Raw genomic sequence first — 19379 nt, forward strand, 5'->3', positions numbered from 1 at the left:
GTTGAGTAGCTGAACAGAGTCTGTACGATCTGGGAAACCTGAAATATTTACTCTCTGGCTATTTATAAAAAAATGTTTGCTAATGCCTGGTAGAGAAGCTAAGAATTGTGTTTTGCTCACTGTAATTACAGAGTTCATGTAAGAACATGAGCCTGTGATAGATTATCAAGTCCAATATTTCATTAGTTGTTTGAATTTTATTTAACAAATAGCACCCTAAGCAGAAGAATATAGTAAAACTAGTTTCCTGAAGTATTTGACTTACTATTTATAAGAAATGTGTATATTCTCAGTTTCCTTGAAAAGTGCTTTGAACCAAAATCAAGATATCTATTTTAAGACAAAATTCGCTTTAATTGAAGCTTTAAGCTTCAACTTTTAAAAATCTAAGCAAAAGTTAAATATCAGTTTTAAAGGGGTTTAAGAAAAACTTCAGTAATTATAAGTCATTGATTATATTTTATCCTGAAACTTAAAAAAAAAAAAGTGTTCTACCTTCATGAGATACTTCAGGTTCCAGGGTCTCAAATCTATCATCTACATCAGTCGCCATAAGAAACTCATCATCCTCTTGTTGTGGTTCTCCTGTGGGTCCATCTTCTTGTTGCAAGTCTTCTCCTTTAATTATGACAATGAACAAAGTGACACTGGCAACATACAACTGAGACATGAAAGCCCCTTGTGAAGGGCCGCCACACACCTGCTCCTGCTGCTGGGGCTTCCCCTGCCCCTCCTTTCGGCCGCTGAAGACACCATTGTCCACTCCACAGCTATTTTCTTCCTCTGGCCAAGTGCTAATCTGCCTAAGTATATGTGGTGGGGGACAGGTTTCCTCTCATTAGGATGTTATACATCAGGACAGGAAGCTTATATATTTTATTCATTATATATTCTCAGTCACCTAGGGCCATGTCTAGCTATAGGAAGCACTCAATAAATATTTGATGAATGAATAAATGAATTCATAATTATTACTAATATATTTGCCTCTTCAATTATCCTCAGGTCAGAGAAAAGGCTACTCTATGGCCTTTTCCTCGGAATTGACACAGAATTCCAGGTAACAACTTTAAATGACTATTCAAATATTCTATAGCAAAGAGTGACTAGCCACCTATCTAAATTATATGCTAGGGCCGGGCATGGCAGCTCACACCTGTAATTCCAGCACTTTGGGAGGCCGAGGCAGGCAGATCACTTGAGGTCAGGAGTTCAAGACCAGCCTGGCCAACATGGTAAAACCCCATCTCTACTAAAAATACGAAAATTAGTCAGGCATGGTGGCACGTGCGTATAGTCCCAGCTACTTGGGAGGCTGAGGCAGGAGAATCGCTTGAACCTGGGAGGCAGAAGTTGCAGTTAGCCAAGATGGTGCCACTGCACTCCAGCCTGGGTGACACAGTGAGACTCTGTCTCAAAATAAATAAATAAATTAATTAATTAAATAAAATAAAAAATAAATAAAAATAAATTATATGCTAGGTCACAGGTTTACCCGAATCACACTATGCATTCAAATGTTCCTATTAGGCTTTAAGTTACGCAAAGATGCCCACTTTCTCTTCTGTGATTAACTTCTATGATATATTGAACTGCTCTGCTTCTTTTGTGTAGAGGTTGGACATGTTACATTATTCCACTGCAACATGGTTAAGACTGGGTATTGCATCCCAATGTAACTTGACCTGGCTTCCAGCAGAGTATCTCCTGTGTATAATACTCTAAAGAAAGTGAATGGGCAGGACTTGGCTTTGCAGTGCAGCTCAGGGATTAGGAGGAGTATGGGGTCCGGAATGCATGGCTGTAGATTCAGCCTCTTCCATACCAGCTGGGTGACTGTGGGCAAATTACTTAACTACCCTGTGCCACAGATTTCCCTCCCATAAAATGGGAATAATATCTATTTGTAACATTGTTGTGAAGATTAAAACACTTAGAAAAATGCCTGGCCCTAAGTATTTAGGTGTCGTTATCATCATTATTACAGTAATAACAATATTGTCATTTGTACTGCTACTGAATCTCCCTACCCCGCAACCCCAGCCCAGACTGCAAGAAGCCTTCCTTAGTTACTCTCCCTTTAGTGTGGCAAGGCAATACCCTCGGGTGTTAGTGAATCAGGCAGGCCTATTTATGTTGATGCTATTTGTTTTCTGTCTTCTCCTCATAGCTTGCAATACTGTTTTTCCTCATTTCAGATTTTCTGCTATTCGACAAATCACCAATTTGAATTTCTGTTACAAATTTTACTTCTCTTTTTATTTTTATCATATTCCTCTTTCTTTATTCTGCTTTCATTCTATCCAGTGAAATCTGATGATTTTTACACTAGCAGGATTTAGCTTTCATATGCGGTTGTTCAGTGGAAGTATTCCTGTTTTCTGTAGCGAAACCAGTCTAACATTGAACACTATCTTTGAGTCTCCACTGCTCAGTGACAGCCTATCATGAAAAATTTCCTAAGGGGTCATGAGACTCTAGGAGTGGCCAAGCCCTCTGCAGCTGTTATATCCTCCCTGTGAGGTAGGTACTGGTATCCTACTTTGAAAGATGAAGAACTTGAAAAACTGTGCTAAAGCCACATGGCTAATCAATGGCAGATGCAGGACCTGAATCCAGTTGTGAATGCACCATGATGAGGGCAGGGAGGTTATGTTCAGTCTGAGAGACATGATTGGGTAGGGCTGGGCAACACACCTCAGCAAAAGATATACCAGGTGCAGGGGTGCCAAAGCAGTGACAGGCTTGGCAATTACAAGGAAAAGAGAGGTCAGCTGGGCTAGAGAAAAGTCACTGAAGGGGAAAAAGAGGCTGGGATCAGACAAGGCACAACTGGCTGGGCCACATTAAGCACAGGTTATAGAGGAGCAAGTATGGAAACAGGGAGACCCAGCTGGATGCTACTGTGCTACTGCAACCGTCATGGCAAGAAGCCACGGTCACACTGAGGCCCTAGAGAGCCAAAATCAGTGCCGGGGCAATGCTGACAGGATTTGCTGATGGATTAGATGTGAGGGGAGAAGAAAAATCAAAGGAAACTCTCGAGTTTTCAAGTTAAGCAACTAAGAGGGTAGGAGGACCATTAACTAAAATATAAAAGACTAGCATAAGCAATCTGGGGAGAACTGGGGTGAGGAGGAGCTATGGGGTGTGGGAAGAATCATCAGTTCTGTGGCAGGCATGCTTTAAGTCTGAAACACCCATAAGACATCCAAATGGAGATGCCAAGCATGCAGTTAGGTAAACCTGGAGTTTAGATGAGCAATCAGGGCTGCAGCTATGTATTTAAAAGTCATCAACATACAAAGAATATTTATAGCCATGGGCCATAAATGTGATTTTCTAAATGTTATTAAAGAAAAGAACAAGTCCAAGAAGGAGGCTGTGGCCAGGACACGGTGCTAGACTTGACTACTTCCCTCTTTTGGCTGCCTGCCCACCCCCCACCACCTAAACATCTTAGGGGTCTATTTCTCTCCATCCCCTCCTTTGGCTGAGGCAAGTTTGCTACCATCCTGAATCACTTTTACCTGCACAACCTCCATCTCATCTCCCAGCTGCACTCTTGCATTCCCCCCATGCATTTTTCATGCTACAGACAGAAGGCACAACACTCCTAAATACCTTCCCCAATGGCTTCAGTTACTCTTAGAATCAAGTAAAAAATACCCTTTTTCTCATGACTCTCCGCCTACATATTCCACGTGCCAGCCATTCTGAACTACTTTCAGGTCCTTTCCTGTCTCTGGGATATGCCTTCTGCTTAAAACACTCACCACCAGCACTGGCCTGGCGAAGGTCTACACCAGCCTCTTCTGATCCCCCCTCTGAGTAAGACCTAAAGAGCATCCCGTGTTTTATTACCGTGACAGCACTTACACCATTATATTTAAATCACTTATTCATTTAGACTGGATTTTCCTTCTGTTAAAGTTGGGGTGCGGTGGGGAAGGAAGGCTTGAGGAAGGGGAAGCCTGCACTTGCTCATACAGGCCAGTGAGTGGCTTTCTAGGCTGCAAAGAAGCTAGAAATAAAAGCGTACAGGCTTCTACACCCCTAGTATCCACTAGCAAAAAAACAGTTTAAACTATAGGGCATTGTTTGTTTTTAAGAAACATAATTTTATTTTGCTTTAGGCCACCCTTGGATCACACCAAATCATCAGGAGAATCAGGATTCCAGAGCATCCTGCCCGCTCCACAATCCCTTCATGAGTTAACGTTCTGAGATCACGATCTCTGTTTTTATCAAGGGATGTCTCAAGAAGCAGCCTTATAAAACCTTAAAACGTTAGTTCCTGGATTATTACTTAGTATCCTCTACACAGAGCTCCCCATGAAAAATCTTTAAATTTAAGTACTGGGAAAATGTTTTATATTCTCACTTTTTTTTTCTGTCTGCTTAGTGCAACCTATGTAATTAAAAGTGTCTTCGTTTTTGTTGTGGTGACCAGCCAACCATGAAGCAAAATCGAGGTGGAGGACAACACCTGGATGAGCCCGACCGTGGGCCTGTGTTCCACTTTCCTCCTCTCCGCCCTCCCCTTCTGTTCCTGATGGATCACTGTTTTCAATCTGTTCATTCTCATTTATTCCCACCAGTTCTCTCTTAGATGTATGCAGTGAGTTCCTCCACGGTGAAGTGGAATAAAGTAAGTTTAGTGCTATTTCAAAAATAACGTCTGTTCTCTAACTTTGAATTCAAAAACTTTTTAAAAAACACAAACACCCAATTAACCTTTAAATTTTAAAACAAATGTCCAAGTCATTTTACATAACTAAGTGTTATTTTAGTAACTCAAAGAGCAGATTTTAATTCATACCATGTTCTGCGTGTACCATTTCATGGAGAAGGGACTGAATTTGTTCTTTTGCTTCATCTTCGATATTCTGGGGTTCTAAAATAATCGCAAAACATAGCTAAGTAGAAAAGCTCAAACATTAACATGGACCCCTAACACTCAAATATGACATTGGTGCATACACATTAAAATGAACATATTTGACTAAGCAACTATGCATTCCTTCTCTGTCAGCTTACATTTTTTTGTTCTGTGTTGGCAAACATGGTAGATATGTAAAATTTGTTTTATTCTGTCAACAGACTTAAGCATTAAAAGAATTTCAGTAAGATTTTTAAAGAAAGAAAACTCAGGCTCAGATCTGTATTTTAAAAAAGAGCCTTATTAAAAGCAAAATGACTTGTTTCTAATTAATAAAATTCGCAATAATGATAAAATAAAGTGGGAAGAATAAAGCTTTCATAAAGGGAAATAGGTGGAAATAAAGACAGAAATGTGGAAGACAAGGTCAATACGGATTGAAGTATCTGGTCAACCATTGCCTATCTTCCCTGAGAGGAGAAAGGGCACTCCTGCAGGTGGGAGGACTGAGTACTCAGAGGTAGCTGACTGCTGTCACTCAGGTTTGTCAGGAAGTGTCAGTAGAAAACCTTACATTGTAACTGACAATCCTTTCAGCTTTGGAGAACCACATCTGACATTGAGATCCATAAATTCAAATAAATTGAATTACAAAAGTGAACATAAATGATGACATTCCAAAAACACTGTGGTGCTTATCAGATTATCAGATTTAACTGCAACATCACACAATGTACAAGAAGCTATAACTATATTGATACTGTTATAAGTTCTCTAATAAATATAATCTATGTTCAGGGAATAAAAGTAGCACTACACTTAGTATCATAAATGCTGTCATGTGAGATAATGGCAGTGACGTCAGTTGTGTCAAAGAGCTAATCTTCCATGACAAAAAATAGAAAAAGTTAATTTAGACTTCAGGAAGAAAAAGAGTTTAAATGTAATATCTACTATGCCAATCACACTACAAAATCATTTCCAAAGCATAAAAATGCCTATTTTTAATATATGTTTATATTTCATAAGCCATTTATATATGTAGTCTTGTGCTATTGTAGAGTCTGCCAATCGCCATCCTCTCTCACAAAGCCTAATACAGCTTCCTAACTGCATTCCCAGGTTCATAACTGCTGAAATCACCATCCGAAGAGAACATAATTTGAGTTACTAGAAGTGGAGGGTGGTACACTCTGCTCACTTTTTAATGGCTATCTTTGCCCAAACTGGTGAAAGTCTCAGTTCCTAGGAGCAGAATATAATACCTCCATAACTGAGTCCTCACACACTGCTCCAGAATCATCTGCTACCAGCACTGGCTTTGAACTTAGTGAGGACTCCATGCCATTTCAGCTTTCCATAATTTTGCAAATACTCCTCCTCTCCGCTGGAGGGGATTGGAAGATGCAGTAGCCGGAGTGTAATGGGTTAAAAAAAAAAGCATGAAAAATAAGGTAAAAAAGTAATCGTGGATTCTTCTTTCAAAATCGTGGCTATTGTAGAGGAGAGAGGGATTAGGTGGCAGAAAAAAGAAATGTGGGGGTCAAGAGGGGTTTTATTTCAGTACAAAGTAAAATTTGAGGTGTTAAATCCAAACACACATTATACAACTTTTTAAAAGTTATTGTCTGTTCTGGAGCTATGGTATGATCGTAGCAATTCTACAGGAATGAGAGAGAATACATTGTCCTAGGATTAAAAATTCAACAAATAACAAAATTCAGAGCAACATGTTGCCCTTAAAGAAAAAAAATCAAATATTATTCCTCAGCACACAGTTAAAAAATCAGCCAAAGTACCATTTGGATTCAGTCCTTAAGTTTTCAGTAAATATGTAGTCATTCCTTAAACTTCCAATAGGTGGCATAAGAAAACCAGAGATTTAGAGACTGTATTAAATTTACTAACTTATTAAAAAATTTCACGATTTTCCTGCCTATAGTCATAGGCTTTGGGGTAACTACAGAGATGCTTGATTTATGAGCCCATGTAGACACAAAACAGGCTCCATAGATGACCACAGGGAGGTGTGGGAAGTCTTTTAAAATAAACAGGAGACCCTCATACAAAAAAGACTGAGAAACCACTAGATCTACTCTATTAAATCACGTGACAAATGATAACACTAGTGTAGAATTGTGTGTATTTTTACTTTCAAGGTAATATAGTACAGTAGTGCTGGAATTGGAATCAAGAAACAACATGCAGTTCATGATGTTCCTAAATGTGTGGTTTTGGACAAAGAACAACTGTCTGCCTTAGAGCTGATCTTAAAAATTAAAATTGTCCTGTGCCAATTTCTACTAGAAAAATACTACATAATTTCAGAAGAGAAAAAAAGTAGTTAATTATTCTGTAAACGATGTGAAGCAAATTCCAGGTAAAATCTGATTCTGTAAATGGGGATACCTGTCAGGCTGTGGCACACCTGGGCGAGACTCGAGGATGAGGACAAGCTTACCTGCCTCCACAGGAACCAGCTCCTCGGGCTCAGTGTGTGGCTCAGCCTCTTCTGGCGGGACTGCTGGCTCTGCAGTAGATCTCTCTTTAAGTCCTGCATTTTTTTATTCACAAAGTTAACTTGAGTTTTTGTGGGGTTTTCTGTCACATTAAATCAGGAAAAATAATATTTTCAAACATTTAGTTAATAGTGCAGGTAATTAATAGTTTCTAAAATTGTATGCCTAAAAAGTGAGGTAGGAAAATAGTTTGCTCTTCAACTTCACATGAGCCTTGAATATATTTCTGTCTTAGTTAACTTTTCACTTCAAATTAAAACAAAATCATTGTTTAAATGTTCATGAATCTCTAAAATAGTCATGTTTAAACCTGCCAAAAGTTCAATATGAGTTCAAGCTCTTTTGGTGTTCATAAGCGATTAATTCCTAAGTCCTGCAGTTTGAATTCAGCAGTGAGGCAACTAAGATGCACTTGAACTTTCTGTTATTCAGGTACACTCGATGTTTTCACTTATATAATTATTTATTCTACTTGAAAAACAGTTAAAAAGAAAAAGAAATCATACATAACTATTTATTATCTTCTAAAGGAAACCCCTACAAGTAATCGTATTATTCTATAACAGCTAAAATATATGAAAATTTAAAAGTTCTTCTCCCTTTTACAAGTCCTAAGAAAAATAAGACAGCAGGGTATGTTAACATGAAACTGATTTTAAAGTCAAGGCCAGTCTAAAATCTATTATATTAAGTTAGTTATTTGAAGTTATTTGATATTTTGTATGTGGAACATTAAAATAGGTCCTCAATTAAATCCAAGTATTTAGAAAACAGCTAAATTCAAGAGTTCAAAGATTCTGTTTGCTGATCCTGGAGTCCTCCTGACCTCATTAAGAATCTCCTACCAAGAGTAGTCACTGTGCATGGACAGCCTGCGGCAGGAAGGTCAAGGTGATGTGAAGGGCAGTGTTCTAATCTTAAGCAGCTCTGTGCAGGCATGTATGCACACTAATGTGATCTGGAAAATTCTCATTTCTTTTTTATTATTTTTCCTATGTCTCTTCATGTTTCTTTTATTGACAAAAACATACTCCCACATTCCTCTTCCCAAATCTTAAAAGAAACAGAGACAGATACACAGGACCCTGCCACATCACTTACATTTCCTCTAGTTACCATTTGCAACACTATTTCCACACAAAACTCACCACTAGTACACCTGACACCAACATATACAGTTGTGTTCTATACATAAGTTACCTCTAACTGTAAGACAGACTGCAAAGGGATTATACACAGGTCCTAACTGTAGTTCAAGTTCAGGGAGGAGGGGGTAGAGATGAACGCCTAGTAAAAGACATCACATTACAAAATCAAATTTAGGGCCGCCCTCCCTTTTACCATTTAAATAATCATTTTTACATCCCTCAACTGTTAATGGAACAGGTATGGAATGATTCATTGCCAAGTTCTGCTGAATGAATGGGAAAAAGCTTAAGAATCTCAAGAATCAAGTAATTTATCTTTGCACTCTCAGCACCTCAGCTAACACTTGGCACATAGCAATGAACACTTGCTGAAGGGCTGAATACACCCAGTGGTGTGACTACTCTGCTAAGTCTAAATGGCTGTGGAGATTCCCTGCAGGGCCAGGGCTTCTTAGGTGCACTCCAGTAGCTGAGTAGAAGAGGGAAGGGGACTCACATTAGTACTTCTCTACTCCTATGTACCAGAGATCCGTATTTCTGCTCCAGCATCCACCATTTCAGTGCCATGAGTCTAGTTTCCCTGAGACCCTCCCAGTTTATGTCTGCTGTCCTGAAATTATTTCACTCTCAAAACTATCTGAATGAAAAACTACAGGGTCATCCTTCACTGACCCCACTTTAGAAGGCTCTCAAACTGTGTTCCATGTGTTATATAAGCAATGAAATGTTTTCTCACCAAACGATAAAGATTTAAACTGCCTGAAAACCCCATTCTTAATGAGTTTTGAAGTTTCATTTGAAAAAAAAAAAAATCATAATGCTACGTGTTTGAACACTACTAGTATACCAACATTCCGACATACGATGCCCCTGAGGGTCAGCTTTCTCTAACCAACTTGAACTTATTTGTGTCTAAAATTGAAATTCCGAAACATAGGAAAAACAAGAGAAAGCAAAAGCACAGAGCAAAAAAATATTGATTTTTTTACCCTGTCCAAAGTAGAAGGTGTATTATAAAATCGTTAATACCTGGTCATAGCTATTTCCAGAGATGAAATCAGTACAAAAAAAAAAATTGTAAACTTCAAAGAAGCTGAGATCATATTACTATATCTCCTCCTCTAGACCTCTATAAACTTTTTGAAACTTAATAAAAACACATTCTAGACTATAATTGCCTTAACAACCCATATGGAAGAATTTGCCCTACAAGATTTTATTTCAGTGTTTCCAAAAAACTTTTTGCCACCCAAACTCATTTTAGTTCTAAAATTGGAGGGAAAAAGCAAGCGAAAATGGATCAAGAAAAGTAAATGCATATAAGCTCAATTCAGTCATAGGAAAGGTTTTCAAAATGGATTTATTATGAGGTACAAGTGGCAACGATGTAGCAATGAAATAAATATTCAAAATTAGGTTATGACATGAGCTGTGTCGGTTTTGATGTTCCTGGGGCTGCAGTTACCAAACTGCCAGCTTACAATGGTTGAGCAGGAAGGAAATCTAAAATCTAACTAAACAAGAAGTGCGGAGGCGGCTGACTGCATCGCAGGTCAAGCTTCACCCTCAGGCTGGCAATCAGAGCTCCCCAGCTGCAAGCTTCTTTTTTAGACAAGCCGATGTCCAGAAGCAAAAGGAGCATCTCTTGCTCTGCTTCTTTCTTAGGCTTGAGGAAATCTTTTCCAGAAGCTGCCAGCAGTCTTCCTTTTCAGTGTTAATCATCAGGACTGGGACCCACTTCCATTCCTGTGCTGGCAAGAGGAACAGGGTGTCCACAGCTGCCTTCCAGTCATTACGTGTGGTGAATAGATACTGCCAGTCCACAGCAATGGCCACAACATGATTTGGAAAACACATTAATTCCCTTAAAACGTACCTTGGTTTTAGTTCTTTAGGTTCATCAGATAAATATGGAAATTAAAAAACATTTGCATTTAATCACTATATAATTGCCCCTCCAATTTTAATTAAAATTAGATGAAGCTAGGAAAGCAAATCAGCACTTTAAATCAACCACTCATAGCAAATATGATAAATGACACAAATACCCAAACCCAGGATTAGCTTACTTTATTCATTGCTGCCCATAACGAGAAAGAATCAATATATTTCTTTCCATAAATATGTAGTAGTTGTAACGTTGCATTCAATCGTTCAACAAATACTTAGCACCTATTAATTCAAGGCATTATTCTATAGTAAATGAAAACAATACACCTACCTTCTGGGGGAGAGAGCAATTTAAAAAATAAGAAACATGAACTATTTAGAGTATATTGGATGGGGACAGATGGTATGGGGAAGACACGGAACAGGGAGCACATTAGGGAAAAGTGGGGGTGGGGACTATTCATACTACTTTGGCAAAAGGACTCACTGATAACATGTGAACAGACCTGAAGGGAATCAGGGATGTGGCTATGTAAGTTACACATGTGTTTCGGGTAGGGAACTGCAAGTTCAGTCATGTGTTGCTTAACAACAGCGATACATTCTGAGGAACGTGTGGAAACACATTTTGAAATGTGCCATTAGGAAATTTTACCACTGTGGGAACACTGCAGTGTGCCCAGGCAAACTTAGAAGGTATAGCCTGCACACACCTAGACTGTATGCAATATCCTATTGTTCCCAGGCTACAAAACTGTACAGCACGTACTGTACCGAATACTGTAGACAATTGTAACACAAATTGTGACTTGAGGGAACACAAAGGATTTACTTTGTGACTTGAGGGAACACAAAGGATTTACTTCTCCTAAGAGTTATAAGCAAGCCACTCCCTCAACAAAACCTGGGAAACAATTATAAACTTATTTTGTTTCATAGAATTTCATACACCTAACCCATTAAAAAGCTAAAAAGTTTTTTAAAATTAGTGTTTTAATCTTTGGTTTACTAATTCAAAGGTGCATAGATGAAAGAAAACGTGTCCTTACTAATCCAGGTCACTCCAGCTATGGTTATCTGTGCTCAGGGTGAGTGCTCAGAAGTGGTACTGTTTCAATTGCAAGGAGCCTAGCAGTATAAATCAATTTATCCCAAGATTAAGGCTCATAGGTATATGAAATTTGAGAAATATTCTGGAAAATCAATACACCAGAAAGGCATGCATACTAGGTAACCATGCTAATCCTCACTGTTGCTCCTGGCTTGTATAATCAGTGAATACAGATCTTCCTCAGTATACCAACAGCAGTCTCGGAACTTACCAAAATTCTGAGACTACCAGGTATTCAAAGATGCCCCATGATATGCAGTAAGAGCCATTCCAGATTCAAAGCATCTTCATGTAACCCAAGCTGGACAGACAGATTTCAAACAGACATAAATTACAAAAGAATTAAACACTGCCAATAAGGTTCCCAAGAGCCTGGTTTCAGCACCAATGAAGGGACTCAACAAAGACTGGTGAGAGTGGACTCACTTTAACATCATGAAAAATACAGTTCAAGGACATGCAACTCAGCATGGTGTGTAAGTTCAGGCACCTGGGACAAGAGGATGCCTTTGAATTCCATTTGAATTCTATCTCAGTGTTAACCACAGCTACACTTTTTGGTTTCCACAAATGCAAAAAGGGGACAAAACAGGACCCCTAAGAAGGGCTTTAAGAATTAAATGAGATAATTTAAATAAGTATTTTTCCAAAAATGTACCATTTCATTTATTTCTCTAAAAAAATCTTTATACCTCCTCCCTGCCAGTCACAGGCAACTTCCAAGGTAGTTAAAACACTGCAATTACGGAACAATCTTTTGGGTTCTTTAAAAACACACACACGGTTTTCTTCTTCCTAATATTCTTTGATGGTATATATACACCTGAAATATTTTTAGATAATTTGTTTTGTATATTCACCATTCAATAAACAAACACTGAATGCCTATTAATGTCAGTTACTAGGATAGGTGCTTGAGATGAATCGTAGTCTGGCAGCAAAGTCCAGGAATGAGGCAAGGTGATGAGTGCGATAACTGGAGTGTGCAGGGTGCAGCCACTTGGAAGGGTCAGGGACGTCTGAGTGCAGAGGTGATGACTGGGCTGGGTCCCATGAGAGAGGCAAAGGCAGCCCACCACACAGAGCAGGGGCACGTTCAGGAGCACATTCTAGGCGGAGGGACTAGTGGGCTGTACTGACAATCGTTCCAGTCTCCTTACTTTCTCTCTCAGCCCCTTGCTTATTTTATAGCATTTCACTGGAGGGATTGCAGCCACCTCAATCTCTTGTATCCCCCATGCCTTGCCCAGTCCCCAGCATGCTGTAGATACTCAGAAAGATTAGTTGAATCAATAAATGGGAACTATAGACACAGCATGTTGGTGCTACATAATTATCAAAAATAACCCAACAGCTTTAAGCATAGATCATCTTCCTCTAATAGGACACAAGAGAAGTGATACATAAGGCAAAGAAGATGGAAACGAGAGGCAGACTTCTATGATGTATGCATACCTGACTTAACATGGAGCAATAAATAGATACACAAAGTGAAATCAAATAAGGCAATAAATGAGAACAAAGAAAAAAGAAATGGATGACTTTCTGCTTTGTAGGGCTTACAGAGCTCTTGCAGAAATTGATTCCTAGGTAAAAATGATAGCCAAGGAATAAACATCTAGCTTATACAATTATATTCTTAGGCAAATGGAGAAGAAAGGATAAGACACTAAAGACTGTTATTGAGGAATCTTTCAGATTAGCCCAAGCTAGGTTTTTCATGAAAATAACCTTATGGGTCTGCTACATATCACCCATCCTTTAGTTTCCTAAACACAAAAACTTTCCTTTTAAACTGAATAGGGCAAAATGGAGAGAGCTTAACAACAAAATCAACTTTATCACCTGACATCTAAATGGCAATATTTATTATCAGGTCAACATTCTCTTATATTGTTTCAATGGTCTAAAACTAGTGTTGACCAATAATTGTTTGGAATGAGATCTCTCTCTTCTCCCTAGCATTTTTTTTTAATTTTTAAATATAACCTCAACTTCTATTTAGATTCAAGGAGCACGCGCAAGTTTGCTGCATGGGTATATTGTGTGATATTGAAATTTAGAATATGAATGATTCCATCACTCAGGTAATGAGCATAGTATCCAACAGTTAGTTTTTCAACCCTTGTCTCCCTCCCTCTCTCCCCTCTCTAGAAGTTCTAGTGTCTCCTGTTTCCATCTTTATGCCCATGAGTACCCAATGTTTAGCTCCACAGCTTCTAATTTTGAAATACCTATTTTGGCCCATCCCATTCACCTCTCTGTATTTGGGCAGAGGGAGTAGTAGGAATGGGATGGGTAGAAAAAGGGGAAACAAACTCCATCATCTTCCTGCTTTCAGCGCACCAATTCCTCCTCCTTCTGGTAAAAACACACTAACTTTCTTAGGGGAATCCAATTTTTCTTTACCCAACAGTTTAAAAGTGGGCACTCACATATCCCAGGGTGTCACCAATCACAGCTTTCTTATCTCCCACCCCATAAGGAGTAGGGCTGAGGATGAGCACACGAGACTCTGCCTGAGAAGAAAGCCAACATTCCTGAGGGTCCATAGACAGATGGAGGTTGAGAACATTGTTCGAGCACCTAGATCCAGCATAACAAAAGAAAAAAGCCAAAACTACTCCTGGGCTTTACAATTATGTGAGCCAATCCATGATTTTTGTCCATGTAAGGTATCTGAATGAATTTAACACCATGGATGTAACCAAAGAAATTCCGGAGAACATTCAGAAGTAAAACTAAATGTATTCCTAATATCCCAAGGCAGAATGATAAATGCATTTTCCATAGAAACATAGTTACAATGAGAGTTGCAGAACTGGATATTAGAATGAAATCAATTTTTGTGGACCAGAGTAAAAAAAAATATCTAAAGACCATAAAATCTCATCTATGGAAAAATGTGCTCTGAATACAAAACAAACATAAGTTTTTCACAGTTAGGCTGGTTATTAGGCTTCTCGATTGTACCATATACTTAAGGCTATAGTTTATTTTGTAACTTTTTTCTAGCCTTTATATCTTGCATTTTCATGTTGTCACAATATTCTTTTAAAAATTAAGTATTCTTACGGCTTCACTCATGTGCAACATTTATAATTATTTGCATTTGCCCCCTCAATGATATCAGTAGAATAAATCAGGTTCCACTATACTCATTTCACAAAGACACATTCATTACAAAGGATAAAGGACTTAAATATTTGTTTTGCAATCTGTTGACCAAAGTAGGAATAGGAAGCACAGTTTCAGTGCTGCCAAGTTTTTAACCCCTGACTGAGACATTTTGGTCGAGTATTACTATTCTTATTCTACCAATGATACAGAGAAACTGAACGCCCAACCATGTGCTGACTGTTTACACATATGCAACATTGACTGGTTCTCACAACCACCTTGAGGAACAGGCATTGTCTTCAATTTACAAATGAGGAAAACAACCATTTCCAAGATGCATTTTACAATGGAATATTCTGAGCAATCGATTTTGAGAATTATTACCAGTGGACATTAACAGGAGAAGAAACTGAGGACACGGGAGAAAGAAATCAATGTCAGGAGATACAGCCTAAGTCACCAGATCCATTTCATGGACAATAACATTACAGTTAACTTAAAACATTTCAAATTAAAAATGATACTTGTTTACTTCCTTTCTTTTTCAATGGAAGTGTCTATGGGGAATCTTTATTATCCAAGTATCATTATGAGGACCTCTGAAGTTACAAACTTGCATAGCTAAGCAGGTCGTAATACAAAACATTCTCAATAAAGCAACCACCTACAGAATTTACTTAAGTAGTCCTCTGGATTAATTCAGTGTTCATACTGATTGATTTATATCAATTTCTTCATCAGTCTCTCACTGTGAAATTTTGAGAGGATCATCTATATACAATGCAAATTACCTATAAAGTAAAATTGAAAGTCTTGTTTAAAAAAAAAATTCAAAACAGTGACTACCAATGATGTTAGGAATAACTCAAATTCATTCACATACAAAGCCATTAGAAAATGAAACAGAAATTAGATGACACAACAAATGACAAAAAATTCAATGATGATGTAAGTGCTTCAAAAGGAAGTATCTAAATATTAAAGGATAGAAGATCATCCTGGAAAAATTGATTGGCACTCAAATATTTTCACAAAATTGACTATCTCTTAACAATGATTGTTATCTCTTAACAATGATTGTGCTACTAAAATGTGAAATGTTATCTTTTTCTTACAAAGTTTAAGAAAAATATGCCAATAATGTCATTTAAAAGATCTGTAAGTATCATGTCACAATATAATTTAAATCAAATGTTGTTAGGGATATGGCAAAATAAACTTACATTTTTAGTACTTAATTTTCCCTTTTCAGGTCTTCCCGAAAACAGCTTCTGACTCCCAACTACTTAGTATTGTGAATTTTTTGTCCCTGTTGTAGCTGGCTTATTTAAAAAGGTAACCTTTCTGGTTTTAATTATACTTAGAAAACAATATGAAGCAAACAATACAGAAATAACAACCTACTGAATAAAAAGTGTAAAACTGAGAGTGCAATGCATGATTTTAATCCACTAATCATGACTGAAAGCTTGTTTTTAGTTGAAGGTTAAATGTTAATGCAGTTGGATAAAGTGTGACTTCAACTTCAATAAAAGTTAGTTGAAACATTTACAAAAAGAAAGAAAAGAGAAGAAAAGGGGAAAAGAAGAGAGAAGGGAAAAAATCAAGTTCTAGTCTACAAGTGCTTTTAAAGGATCTTTAAATGTTTTAGTTGAGGTGTTTCAATTCTTGAGCTAACAGTCAAAGGAAAAATCAATGAGATAGCCAAAACATTTCAAAGTACTTTACTAAATAGCAATAGACAATTCTTATGTGCTTTTGATGATTAGGTTATTCCAAAATATTTTCACTGATTTGTTTAGAATTTAGCATTTATGTATTTTCTGCCCCATAGCCATTGAACTTAACTAAGGTAAAAATTACCAGAATGCTCTCAACAAATTCGTTTATAATTGTTTGCCCTTCTTCCAGAGAGAATAAAAAATCTTTAGCGAAGACAGCACTTAAAATATTGTACGTAAGTTTAAAAAAAAACATTCCATTTATCTAAGGAGAAAAGACCTAACACGGGGATATGGTTTGAGAATCGTGTAACTTTCATATGCCTGGGGGACATGCTCTGCTTCTTGTTTTGTCCAGTTCTCAAAGCCTCACTTTCTTGTCCCAGTAGCCCTACGTTTGATGAAGTTTGAGTGGGACCCACTCAACTCTCATTCCAAAGCTTTGTGCACAGGTTTGCGCCTGGGAAGAATCACCATCCTCAACTACAAAAATGGTCCCAGATGTTCACCAGGCCTAACTAGGCCAACTGGAATTCTCTCTCCCAGAGCCATCTGCACTGGGGTTGGTAAACTAGAAAGACTGGTCTGGAACCTGCTGAGGGCCATCTTGGTTATCAAGTGGTAGCATCTCCAAATAGAGTAAGTCAGGCAGAAACCAGCACAGTTAAGACTTAGGAAGTGAGCTAAGAGGAAAAAGAACTCTGATTCCAGGTCTAGACTTGAGATCTAGTCATCTGAAGTTAGTGCCCTGTATCTGCCAAACAAAGCAGCCGTAAAATTCCCTTTTTGGTTTACTATGTTCTTGTAATGTATAAAAATGGCAAAATCCTGACTAATCAAAACATAAAACTCCAAGTTATCACATTACAATATCTTCAGGACTTAATTTTTAAGCAATAAAATAACAGTATTATATTAAGATATCAGATATTCTCTAGGAGTTCTTCTCTGTTGTATAATTCTATTAAGTTGAAATTTCTGTCAACTAAATGTCGTAAAGTATGACCTTAAATAGTAAAAGGCGTTAACCTAAGAAAAAGGTGCACAATACATTTAGAAATATTTACACTTAAACATACTCAATTCTGAGTTGAAATATCTTTAGGTCAAAAATCTCGTTTTTAAGATCTTCATAAAAAAGTAAATAAATATGTTTTAAAAAATGAAATCTTTGTGGTAGCATTTTTGATTCTGTTATTAACAACCTTATTTGAAAATAAAATCTTTGTGGTAGCATTTTTGATTCTGTTGTTAATAAGGTTAACATTAAGAGAATCAAAAATGCTACCACAGAGATTTTATCATTGTCAACTGCATTTCACAGTAGTCACAATTAGATATTTCATATTTGAGGCACAGAATAGTACAAACCACTTGTAAAATTAATTTCTCACTAAAACTTCACTTTATTAAATGTTTTCTGAGGTGCTAAATTCTGATCTCTAGTTAAGAGATTACATTTGCAATTCCTTAGAAATGGTAAACAATAATGACACAATCAAATATGAAAAATGTATGCCATTCAACCAAAATAATGGAAAAAAAGTGTGATATAAAATGAAAGTACATCCTAATCTGAAATAATTAAAACCTTTCTATAGTTATTCTAAGACTATAAAGGTATCACAAATAAAAGTGTTCTGAAATTGTTCTTCTAAATACAATTCTCCCCTTTATTCATGGCTATGGCCAGAGTTCTCCAAGCAGTGTATGTGGCACATGGTAAGCACTAAGTATGTGCTGGATGATGGGAGAAGGCTGGGGTTGTTGTAGGGAGGTCACGAGTGAGAAGCATGCAGGAGTGAGGGGCAGCAGTGAGGTGAGGAGTGAAGGAAAGGAGAGAGTATAAGACTTGGGGAGGGAGACTAAAAAAGGGGAGATAAGAGGAAAAAGGGGAAGGAGAACCCATGAAAAGCCTGAGGAACAGCCCCCTGAAAGGTTGCGGGAGGGCTGGGAGGGCTGGAGAGGGGGGAAGGTGGTGGCACATGAGCCTGGGGAGGTGCCCAAGAAAGAGAAAAACAGGGAAGCAGGAAGGGGAAGGAGGGAAGAAAACAACGAGCAAATCCATCTCCCTGAGTATTTAGCACACTTGAAAAAGTTACAAGGCATTATGCATAGAAATAACATTTAAAATCTTAATATTCTTATTTAACATCAATGAAAGTATTCAATATATTAATCCATAAAAATTCACAATACATATACATTTGTCTGAATACATGATCAATACATAGAAGTTATTACATCATATTCTATGACATCTTAAAAATGTTGTTACATTTAGAAGCATGAGACGGTATATTTAAATTTCAGGTAATTTACTTGCTGAGCGCCAATGATCCATTCAATGGCTAATTTACACACCCTCACCAATCAGAGCAATATTACATTTTCCATGCTTTTTTGTCACAAATTGCAATCTGGAACACGACCGTGTTCTGGGATGATGAAGCCAGAGCTTTAGTTTCTTTTCTGGGTATTTCCCTTCGTTAAGTGTGCATATCTGGTAGAACTTCTACTTTCCTTTCTGTCATCTTTGTCTCTGGATGCCACTTTACTAGAAACATCCTTTATATTTGTTGATTTTTTCCTATTTTCTTTGGTTTTAGCACTTTTTTCTATGTCCACTTTCTCTTTTTCTCTTTCCTTTTTACCCTTAGGAGACTCCTTCCTGGACAGATCTGCATCAGCAATTTTCTTATCCTTTCGGACATCCTCTTTCTTCCCCTTTTTTCTCTCTTCATTCTTACTCTCCTTCCTTGACTCAGGTTTCTCTTTCTCCTTCTTGAGCTCTTCTTTAGTGAGTTCTTTAACTTTCAGATTTTCCAATTAAAGGAAAAAATGTTTATTGACAGGATCTCTTAATCACAGAACAGGAAGTTAGTGAAAAGGTATTCTCTTTTTATCTCTCCACACACAGGAAATGCACACTCAGAAAGTTACTTTAATTCACTAGTCTTTATGGTGGCTAAAAATAGAGGCAAATCT

At 37.6% G+C, this 19379-nt stretch overlaps 1 protein-coding gene across 3 annotated transcripts in view; it reads right to left on the bottom strand.

Annotated features, from left to right (window-relative positions):
* The window catches only part of ASPH (aspartate beta-hydroxylase), a 218742-nt gene that overhangs the window by 140526 nt on the left and 58837 nt on the right, over positions 1-19379 (bottom strand). For 2 of the 3 annotated variants that reach the window (XM_004090780.3, XM_003256031.3), the window contains one exon: positions 9891-19204. In XM_004090780.3, coding sequence (XP_004090828.1) covers positions 18852-19204 — 353 coding nt within the window. In that variant the 3' untranslated portion in view covers positions 9891-18851. Of the gene's footprint in view, positions 1-495; positions 619-4822; positions 4898-7343; positions 7437-9890; positions 19205-19379 lie in introns of those variants that run through there. The other variant, XM_030795402.1, reaches the window with a different exon arrangement.

The sequence above is a fragment of the Nomascus leucogenys genome, chromosome 16 (assembly GCF_006542625.1).
Source record: "Nomascus leucogenys isolate Asia chromosome 16, Asia_NLE_v1, whole genome shotgun sequence".
Classification (NCBI taxonomy): Eukaryota; Metazoa; Chordata; class Mammalia; order Primates; family Hylobatidae; genus Nomascus; species Nomascus leucogenys.